Below are 11,561 nucleotides of genomic sequence, written 5' to 3'. Positions count from 1 at the left end.
TTTGAGAGAAAAGAAACATAACACTGGCAGTAGAAAGCACCTGTCCATTGACACACTGAGGAAAGAAGGAATGCAGATGCATCCAGCTGGATATTTAAGTGTACAAGTCCAAAAGGGATTCATCCTAGAGAACTCACAGCTGGCTGATGTTATCATGAGACCTATTTTTCAGCAGTCTTGCAAATCTGGAAAGGGCTTGGTTGAGTAGGGGCTGACAAATGCTCCCCCACTCTTCAAGCAGTGCAAAAAAGAAGAGCCTGGTAACTACAAACCACAAAATTATTCAAGGACGTATTGAAAAGCATCTGAAATACAATGCAGGCATTGGTCACAATCAACGTGGGATCATGAGAAAGTTTTTAACGAACAGAATCTCCTTTTATGACAAAAACTGCCTACCTAGTTGAGCAATGGAAGACAGTTGATGTAATCTTTTTGTATCTCAGCTAAGCTTTCCATAGTGTTTCTCACAGCTTCCTAATGGACAAAGTGTCTAGCACATGGCTAGACAAAAACATAATAGGAAGGGTGAACAATTGGTTGGCAGGTTGGGCTCAAAGGATGCTAATAGATGGGGTTACATCTCACTGTTGAGGTTCTGCAGGGCTCTGTTTTAGGTCCAGGTCTCTTCAGTGTTGTCATCAATTACTTGGATACAGGATTTGAAGGTATATTAAGCAAGTTTGAGGACAACATTAAATTGGGAGGAGCTGCTGACACCCACAAAGCCTTGCAGAGACATCCTGACAAACTAGAGAGCTGGACAATCATCAGCTGCATGAATTATAACAAATGACCAGTTCTGCACCTGGGGTTGGGCAAGCCCTGGTATATGTATAACCTGGGGAAGGAGAGGCTGGAGAGCAGCCCCACAGAAAAGGATGAGGGGGTTCTACTTGAAAGAGGGAAGTTCTGGAGTCTGTGCTACAGAATGAAAAAGACTAGATTTATGCAACCTTTTTCCTGAATATTCAAATGCTGTTCACTTTCCCAACAACATACATTCCATTTAGTCTTGTTCTGACATCAATTTTATGTCTAAAATTCTTTACCACACATTACTCTTCACTCCATACAGCTAACGAAGTCCTAACAGAAAGGTGATGCATTGTTTTTATTTATTTTTAATTCTTTTTTACCTCCTCTGTTAGCAATTTTCTTGATACCTAAGCTCCAAGAACTTCAGTACAGGCAGCAAAGCAGATGTCAACAAGAGCTCAGACAGACTTCCACCAAACCCATGAGGGAGTTTGCCAGGCTAACAGTATAAAAAGCTCTCACTCTCTCTCTAAAATGAAACACATTAAGGCAGATTTTCTCCTGGTGGTATTCACACTGTATCTTTCTTATATAACTGCACACTAAACACTACTGAAGCACAATGGCAGCTTCTAGGTCTGCCACTTCTCAGCATCTGTTCTGTCAGTGCCACACATACTCTACCCACCCTTCTGTTTGTCCCATCAGAATATGGATGCAAAATCCCCACTGAAATGCAGGAAACAGTCTCCCCAGTTACAGTGAATTCTTCTGCCCCACATCCAGTAGCATACACTGTAGGTATCCTAAGTGCCATTCAAACAATGAGCTCTCAGCTGTAGTTCCCATCAACAGCCTACTGAATGACCACCTCAAATCATGCTCTAGCAGATGGGAGATTTGGGGGGAAGAAAACAGAGGATAACAACAGACTTTTAAAGTTTCAGCAAAACAACATGGCTCGTCACTAAGCACAGCTTACAGCTATGCATATAAAGCCTCAAACTGATCTCCTGCTCATCTCAGACTCTGTTACCTGTTCAAGTAAAAATGTGTCAGAAGGCAAATCATTGCAGGTTTGAGGCAGCCCTCTGTTAACCCTTTTAACCATTTAAACTTTAATAACACTTTTAAAATTTCCAACTATGTAATGATGCATTTTGTACTGAGGCAGCTAGGTTTCAAATCAGAAGAATTCCACGTGTATTTAAGCACAGTGCTCCTCTCAACAGAAAATATAACACAGATTGAACTACACCAGCTCTGAATAAATTCTAGCTTAGAATACTAAGTTCTAGTTTGAAGAGAAACAATTATGCAGGAAAGTAATGGTCAGAAAATAGGTACTGGTATACGATTTTTGAATTATACAGTACATTAGGAGCTTTCTGCATGGAGCACTTCTCACCAACAAGGTCCATTAAAAAATCTGTAAGACAAAAACATCCGAAATCCTAACAAGAGCCAACCATGACCCGTGATGAGGGAAAGCTGGCGAATGCAAAGCAACAGCAATAAACAGTGGACTGGTATTCCTGTGAACAATCTCATTATTCCAGAAGAGCTGTTCCTTCAGAAGGTTTAGACAGCTAGCAATATATCTGATTCAAAAAACATGAGACATCAGAGTTAAGACAACAATTTATTACATACTATTTTCATCATATAAGTTCCCTCTTCTATATGGTAAGATTTACAAAATAATGGAAACATTTTCTTCCACTTTCCACTTCTACAGTAAGAAGTTTAGAACTTATGATTGCTTTCCATATAATGGAAAACTTGATAAACTCTCAGTCTTTTGGTGAAACAAACAGAAGATGCACTGATTTGTTGCTTGGGATGCAATAGGAAGCACTTCATTGCTACTTATTTGGTAAAATAATCAACAGCTACATTCTCCTTCATCTTCAATGACATATTTTCAAAACCACCTAGGACTGTTCCATTGTAGCCTGATCCTTGGCAGTCAGAACAAGCTCTGTAAGGGCTGAAAAGCTTTTTATGTTGCTTGTTTCCACTCCCATTTTTCGTATCTATAAAGAAACAAAAGAAACACTGATTTCCTTTGAAGCAACGGAAGTTCATGTTCTTAAAATGTATGCTTTCCCAGTTGTTTTATCTGACATTAATGCACAGAACCCAACTCACGCTCCTAGCTACAAACCTGCCAAATGGTATTTGCTATTAACAATTTCCACACCTCCACCTAAATCACATTCCTTTCTGTTAAGCTTCAGAAATGAGAAAAGCATCAGCTTACACCAAGGCTGCCTGTTAGAGAGCTTCCACAGCTCCTGCTCATAAACAAGATGAGCTGCCAAGCAGTTGGCATCAATGACCTACACTTAGAAGTTCATATCTACATATTACATATAGAATAATGACTGCAAATCAGTACGTTTGTGTAGTTTGACACAGCTACTACACACATCCTGGACTATTTTCTTCCACTTGTTTTTACTTTGTTAATTAAGGTTTCATATTTGGCTTTGAAAAGAGCTTACTATTACATAACACAACAAATAAGAGATCCTCAAAGTTCTTGGATGTAAACCGTTGACCACATATTAAGGCAAGGCTTGAAATACCCAGAGAGAAGGCAAAGAAAAACCTTGAAGGCATTAAGTCATTTCTATCAGACCTCATCTATCCACTTAGTATTTCTTTCAGCTTTGAGTAAAAGCTAACTAAAGTTTCAAGTTCAAAAAACAAAGCTGAACTTTCCTCCTGTATCTCACTCCCTTCCCAAAACCTGTAACAGCAGCAAACAAATGCTTTCTCTTTTAACTTACTTGCTCTCCAAAATACTCAACATCTAGAGCCAGCTGCAGTCGGATTTTATCATCATCACTCATACCACCATTTGTACCGACAGGGTTCAAAGCTGCGGTTTTTCTGGCCTGCTTCAACCTTTTTAGGCTCTCTTCCATTTTCTTAACGGAACTTAAGACATCTGAAACAGTTTCATAATACCTAGAAGAAGGAAAAATAATGAGAAGAAAAAGTTTACTTCTACAGAAAAACCCACTTTCTGGGCAGAACGCTCTGTATGGCTCTCTTACTTCTGTGTGCTTTCAGAGAGGGCACCTTCCAACCACTGATGGATCATGGGCTGCTTCAGTACATTTCTGTATTCATTCTGCAGTCTGTAGAAGGGCTTAAGAGCACTGTCAACATAAGATGAAGCTTTAGTTGGCACTTCCTGGGAGATGACAGGGAAAGAAGGTGGGAAAAAGAACCTGTAATTTATCTACTGAAAAGATGGGCACCAATTACAGCCTGTATGTAAAATGTTAAGTGTACATGTAAGCCAAGAAGTAGAAACCTTACACATGACCATAGGTTCATAAGGTTGGAAAGGACCTACAAGATCATCTAGTCCAACCATCCTCCTATCACTATCCCTACCCAACTACTAAATCAAATCCCTGAAACCTGAGACCTAAGATGTCTTCATACGCAGGAAAGACACTATGACAAAATCATTCAGTAGTGTTATTCTATGGAACTTACTATGGAACAACATCCAAAAATGACCAAAGCTTTTGTGGATGCAGGTGCCAACCAGCTACTCGTATTGTAAGGGCACTTCCTACTCACACCAACTTCACGGAAAGCTGAACAGGCTAAGTACAAACCACCTACTTTTGTTAAAATAGCTACTATCTTGTATTATACTTCATTAAATTGAAATGTTGCTCCTTCTATTCTTATACCACCCTATTAGCTCAACATACTTTCAGGAATGCTTTTGGGACAGCTCTAATATCTATCCCTTCACCACCTTCTTCTTAGCCAGTCCTGGATGCAGAATGCTTCACCTCCCCAGGGCTGCTCCATCCAAGAGCTTGGACAAGAATCATGCATTGCAAAGAAACCAAACACACAGGGTACATACACACCTGAAACATCTGTTACTCATGTTTTCTTACACTGTCATTTTCTTACATGAGACCAAACTAGCCACAGTAACAACTGTGCAGTCTGGCAAAAACAAAATCACAGTAACAAAACTGATCTGATCGGGAGTTTTGGTAACATATTTAATAATTAGCCTTTACTAGTTTCTCATCAAAACAGATTTCTTTTGGCCATTCTCATTTGTTCCTTCTGTGCAAGGGAGGGAGCACACTGGGAGAAAGTTTCTTGACACAGGAGTCAGAAGGGTCTCCTCCTGCCCCTTACTCCAAAAAGAAGCCTGCAGCTCAGGAACAGTTCATCTTCTGATACACGATACCAGAGCAGCGAAACATTCTTACTAATCCTTTTTTTGTTTGTCAAATAGTTCTACTTCTTGTCTTTCCTTCATCACAAGCCTGTGTCCTCACTGTTGCTGCCCCACCCACAGCCTCCTTTCAGGTAGTTGTAGAGAGCTGTTGGTACTCAGGAAGGCATTTCACCTCATCTCCCTTGGAATCCCCCTTGTTTTCTAAGGGTAAACAGTAATGACTAAATAAACAGTTCTGTTGACTGTTAAATAGATATGGAATATATCATAAATGTACTGCTCACTTAGCATTCTTAACACAGACTCTCCTGAGATCTATTTTTAAACCTGCCATCAGCACTGACCTTATTGGTTCTCCTATATAATCTTGGAATTTCCAGGGCACTCTTCAGGTATGTGAAAGAAGAGTCAGTGAGATCCTGGATAATCCTGTTATTCAACATAGGAATGCAGGCTGATAAAGAAGTCTTTGAGTCTTCCAAGGCTCCTATTGAAGTAAAAATACTAAAGTTTAAGATGAGCTACCCTGCCCAATCACAATAGAAATCAACATCAGTCCCATCTCACCATCCTAGGTGGCTGCTCCTGGTGTCAAACACAGGACAGTTAATAAATACAGATATTCTAGCCATTTATAAAGCATCTCTACTAATATCAGTCATTCTTCAGATAGAAAAATGGATACACAGAGGAAAAAAAAAAAGTAAAGAGACTCTCCAGGTTCACATTTCTTTATAGCATTATCAATGCTTGAGTCAAAATGCTCAGACCTAAAAAGGAAACGGGTTGTAAATTTCTTTCCCACAGTACCTAACTTCTCTAGGGAATAACTGGGCCATGCCTAATGCACACCTGCAATTGCCAGGAGACCATCTATGAGTTGCAGATGTCCACTGGCACCTACCTCTCTACAGACATGGAAATCTATCCATAATATTGTAGTTTCAACTGAATAATGCACACCATCTCCTTTATTGTTCTCTGTTTTCCTTTCTGCTAGAATTTAAAGATTTGATATTGATCTTTCAGACTGAGGTTCCTCAGTTTCTGAAGAACCATCCCAATCACTAGACAATACCAAGTTATTTCCCAAGAAACGACTTCAGACTCATTGAATTTTAATCAAACGTTTTCTAGACTTCACAATACCATTTAAGGCAGTTTTTATTTCTCAGAATCACAGGACAGCTCAGGTCAGAAACAAGGCACCATTACATAAACAAAAAACACTTATTTTCAAGTTTTTTCAACAAAACTGTGTATAAGAGCTGATTCTGTTTGGTTAGCAGAGGGATTTGGGAAAAGAAGGGAAAGACTGAATTCAGTCTTTCACATTTACCTTCGATACAAGACAAATTCTTGAAGCCAACCATCTCAAGTTTTGGTTTAATCATTTCTAAGATGTCAGGAATCTGAAGAAGAAGCATAAGACAGACATGGACTCATAATAAACATATTTAAATAGCTCTTCATATACTCTGAAAGTTAGCAGCATATCAAAAGACACTTCTGGTCTTCTCTGCTTTCTTATTGCAGAGAATATACTATAAGGTTTAACTACCTGAAGTGGTTTCTCTGCAACTTGTAACCCCAACTAGGTAAAGAATAGACCCTTTAATTCAGGTGATATTTTTGTGATCAGACTACTCCAGTTTCAGCATTTAAGATAAAAACAAACAAACAAAAAAATAAAAGATCTATGTTTGTTTACTTGTTTTTGAACTGACAGGATCCCAAACAACACTGGCACACAGAGTAAACAAAGACTTCTGTAAAAAGACATGAGCACCAACCCTTTCCTGGAGTTTGTCCAGATCTGCAGCAACATACACCAACTGAGTACTGGATACAGAAGGCAAAGGCTGGCTTTCTGGAGAAGATCCATTCCCTTGGTCCTCACCAGGGTTGAGATTCACAGAAGTTTCCTTTCTACCAGCTGGCATTAGTTTTTTGCTTTCTTTTGTATTCTCACTGGAAATGGGCCTTACAGAAACCTGAAAAGTCAAACTGAGATGTGAATCCTAGTAACGGCAGCTGAAGATGCATATATAGAGACAACACATAAAGGATTCCTATGTTTTTTAACACTTTTCATGAGACAGCTAAGCTGAAAGAACTGTACTATCCACCAGACTCAAGAGAAGGAGTATGGCCTTCAAACAACTAAGGGGAAGGTATAGAGAAAATGGAAACATACTTCTTTATTCTATCACTGTTATCTTCAGAGAAAAGAATTTGGACGAGTGCAACAAAGGTAACTGTACCAAATATGAGGATGTATTTCATTGTGAGGGTGGTCAGTCATTGGAAACAGGCTCCTAAAGAGGCTGTGAAGTCTCCACCTTCGAACATTCAAAACTCAACAAGGTTTTCATAACCTTACCTACACTGGCCCTGTTTTGAGCAGGAATTTGGACCATGTGATTTCCAAATATCCCTTTTAACCTGTTATTCCCCAATATCATGCTGTCATTCTGTGACACATGGAATAGGGGAAAACATATGGCTTGGAGAGGATGCAGAGGAGCAAAGGACAACATTTTCTGCTCAGAAGTTGGAGTTACAATATTGGGATAGTTGACCACGATATTTTGAGCTTTGCAGCCTGAACACAGAACAACTGATCCAGTTTAACTCACTGCCTGTTTTTTTTTTCCCCTCAAGGTTGCTTTCCACCTACCTCAGTTTCACAACTTAATTCACTGTATCAATATGGAAACACAGTAACAGAACAAAACAATAAGATTATTACAACTCCTGTCAGTAGCAGAGGCAGTCTTAAGCATATCTGGAACTACTGCCTTGGCAACCAGCAGACAAGAACATCGGGGCAGTAACAACATTCTATGCCAATGATGTGTTTTGCAGTCTGTTTTCATAAAACAAACTCACTAATTTGAGTGTTCTTATTAAGCATTTTTAAATTCAGAAGTAGGACTTACAAAAAAAAAAGTATGCAACTTCCTTTCAAGATGTCTCTTACTGATGGACATATTTATCAGAACTGGAACTATGTTGTTCTCTTACCTCATTAATGAACACAGAGTAACGTGCCAAAATTTGCAGACTAAGTTTCCAGAGACGGTGTGCTAACAATGGTAAAAACATCTGATCCGACCAGCACTTTGAAAGACTCATCCAGACCATGTGTGTAGCCAAAAGACAATACGAGCTGCCCTCTAAAAAGGATCAGGCAACAAAGGTTAAGGTCCTAAACACACTCTCGAAAGATGTAACATTAGTGATGTTAATAAATTCATTATCCAGTATTTAACAAAAAAAATATCCCTAAGAGACACAACCACAAAGACAGAAAAGAGGATTTATTAAACACGGACTAAAACAAACTCTGAATATGCTAGCTCCTCATTCCTTCCTTAAGAATGCTGACTAATGGCAGGCATACTTTGCACGGCCGTGTGCAATAGCAAAACTGTATTAGCACTAAAGCATTGTTCCTTTCACAGTTAAGTCCAAGGAACATGCTAGAAATATGTACTGAAAACAGTGGGAATATCCATATTGAAACCAAATACTTATAAAGCAGTTTATGCACTAACCATTTTTCCCCTTGGAAGGTAATGTGACTGAAAGACCAGATGAAGTGCCTCTATACCAATGCATCGGTGGGAAATTAGCAGGAGCTAGACACTGTGGTGCAATTGCAGAACTATGATCTTACTGCTATTATGGAAATATGGTGGGATGATTTTCATAACTGGAATACTGAGGGCTTTTCAGAAGGGACAGACAAGGTAGCAGGGGTGGGGGGAGCTGCCCTCTATGTTAAAAGTGGTAGACTGTGAGGAGCTCCCTCTGAGAAACAGTCAGGAACAGGTTGAGACTTAACATGTGGGTTAAGATTAGAGACTGGACTAATAAAGGACAACTGGTCATCAGGGCCTGCTACAGGGCACTTAATCAAGGGGAGCTGTTGAGGAGGTCTTCAGCTGCAAGAGGTATCACACTTGCAGGCTTTCATCTGGATGGGGTATTTCACTCAGGTATCTGCTGGGAAAATATAACACAGTGAGCTGTAAGTGATCCAGGAGACTCCTGGAGCCCATCAGTGATAACCTTCTGGTTCAGATGCTGGACAGATGATCAGAGGTGAAGTGTTGCTGGACCTGGTGCTCACCAACAGGGAAGACAACGTTAAACAGGTTAAGATCAGAGACAGCCTGGGCTGTAGCAAGCATACACTGATCAATTTAGTGATCACAAAGAACGCGGGCCTGGCAAAGAGTGGAGTCAGGATCCTGAACTTCAGGAGAGTGAACTTTGGTCAGTTTAAGGAATTGCTGAATGAGATATCCTGGGAAGCCATCCTTAGAAACAAAACAGTGGAACAAAGCTGGCTACTCTTTAAGGATGCCCTTCTGAAAGGTCTCCATCCCTCAGAATATGGAAGGCAGGGGAAGTAGGAAATCAGAATGCTGCTCAAGCTGAGGGAAAAGTAGGGCAAGTACAGGCTGCGAAAACAAGGATGTGTGACCTAGGAAGAATCCAGGGATGCACTGTAGACATGCAGAAATGGGATTAGGAAAGCCAAGGCACAGATGGAACTGAACTTGTCAAGAAATCTTAAAAACAAGAAGAGATTCTACAGGTACTTACGTCAGAAGAAACAGGCCAAAGAGAGCATACCTCCTCTGATAAATGGGAAAGGAGAACTGGCTACAACAGACATGGAAACGACATATGTACTCAATGAGTTCTTCGTCTCAGTCTTCACTGGCAGCCAGCATCCTCTTATTTCTCATGTCCCTGAACCACTTTGTGGGAACTGGGGGTGCAAGCTCCCCCCACACTGCAAGAGCAGAGCAAGTCTGAGACCATCCCACAAGACCAAATGTATATACATTGGTCTATGGGGTCGGATGACATGCAGCCTAAGATTCTAAGGGAGCTGGCTGATGTGGCTCTTGAGACACTCTCCACCATATTTGAAAAGTCCTGGTTGTTGGGTGAAGTCCCCAGTGATAGGAGAAAGGGAAACATCATTCCCATTTGAAAGAAAAGAGACAAAGAAGGAACCAGGGAACTACAGGCCAGTGAGCTTCACCTCTATGCCTGGAAAGACCATGGAAAAATCCTCCTGGAAGACATGTTAAGGCACAAGAGGGCCAAACTTGTGATCCAAGACAGCCAGCAGGGCTTCACCAAGGGAAGGTCGTGCCTTCAATGATGGAGTGAAGCATCAGTGGACCAAATATTCCCTATAGAAACATAGTCTACTGTTAAATCAGTTCATTAAAAAACAGCACTCGTGAATCCTAAGGATGCAAGTCAGTAAATGATGAAGAGGCAATGATCACTACTTCTTAAAATACAGCTTTCATGATAACAGGGAAATTATTAATTTTTGCAAAGTTTACCTGGTGCTTCCTCTAGGGAATCTGAAAGTGCAGCTTCTAAGGCTCCTGCTATTTCTCTAAATCTGAAAGACAGGAAAGGTTCTAAATCTGAAAGACAGGAAAGACCTATTTTTCAGCAGTCTTGCAAATCTGGAAAGGGCTTGGTTGAGTAGGGGCTGACAAATGCTCCCCCACTCTTCAAGCAGTGCAAAAAAGAAGAGCCTGGTAACTACAAACCACAAAATTATTCAAGGACGTATTGAAAAGCATCTGAAATACAATGCAGGCATTGGTCACAATCAACGTGGGATCATGAGAAAGTTTTTAACGAACAGAATCTCCTTTTATGACAAAAACTGCCTACCTAGTTGAGCAATGGAAGACAGTTGATGTAATCTTTTTGTATCTCAGCTAAGCTTTCCATAGTGTTTCTCACAGCTTCCTAATGGACAAAGTGTCTAGCACATGGCTAGACAAAAACATAATAGGAAGGGTGAACAATTGGTTGGCAGGTTGGGCTCAAAGGATGCTAATAGATGGGGTTACATCTCACTGTTGAGGTTCTGCAGGGCTCTGTTTTAGGTCCAGGTCTCTTCAGTGTTGTCATCAATTACTTGGATACAGGATTTGAAGGTATATTAAGCAAGTTTGAGGACAACATTAAATTGGGAGGAGCTGCTGACACCCACAAAGCCTTGCAGAGACATCCTGACAAACTAGAGAGCTGGACAATCATCAGCTGCATGAATTATAACAAATGACCAGTTCTGCACCTGGGGTTGGGCAAGCCCTGGTATATGTATAACCTGGGGAAGGAGAGGCTGGAGAGCAGCCCCACAGAAAAGGATGAGGGGGTTCTACTTGAAAGAGGGAAGTTCTGGAGTCTGTGCTACAGAATGAAAAAGACTAGATTTATGCAACCTTTTTCCTGAATATTCAAATGCTGTTCACTTTCCCAACAACATACATTCCATTTAGTCTTGTTCTGACATCAATTTTATGTCTAAAATTCTTTACCACACATTACTCTTCACTCCATACAGCTAACGAAGTCCTAACAGAAAGGTGATGCATTGTTTTTATTTATTTTTAATTCTTTTTTACCTCCTCTGTTAGCAATTTTCTTGATACCTAAGCTCCAAGAACTTCAGTACAGGCAGCAAAGCAGATGTCAACAAGAGCTCAGACAGACTTCCACCAAACCCATGAGGGAG

General features: G+C 40.4%; 1 protein-coding gene across 1 annotated transcript; it reads right to left on the bottom strand.

Annotated features, from left to right (window-relative positions):
- Positions 1 to 2,388: 2,388 nt before the first annotated feature.
- LOC136044975 (conserved oligomeric Golgi complex subunit 2-like) lies at positions 2,389 to 10,423 on the bottom strand. The gene is made up of 8 exons (XM_065730559.1): positions 10,369 to 10,423; positions 8,018 to 8,169; positions 6,784 to 6,984; positions 6,330 to 6,402; positions 5,335 to 5,477; positions 3,825 to 3,964; positions 3,555 to 3,735; positions 2,389 to 2,795 (listed from the first exon to the last, which is right to left on the bottom strand). Exons 2-8 carry the CDS (start codon positions 8,135 to 8,137, stop codon positions 2,694 to 2,696), a joined length of 960 nt encoding a protein of 319 aa, XP_065586631.1. The 5' UTR covers positions 8,138 to 8,169; positions 10,369 to 10,423; the 3' UTR covers positions 2,389 to 2,693.
- Positions 10,424 to 11,561: the final 1,138 nt, after the last annotated feature.

The sequence above is a fragment of the Cyrtonyx montezumae genome, unplaced genomic scaffold (assembly GCF_038088225.1).
Source record: "Cyrtonyx montezumae isolate F1298 unplaced genomic scaffold, pur_monq_1.0 scaffold_0, whole genome shotgun sequence".
In the NCBI taxonomy this organism is placed as follows: Eukaryota; Metazoa; Chordata; class Aves; order Galliformes; family Odontophoridae; genus Cyrtonyx; species Cyrtonyx montezumae.
Note: the sequence above shows the minus strand (reverse complement) of the source record. Positions and strands in the feature narration are given on the sequence as shown.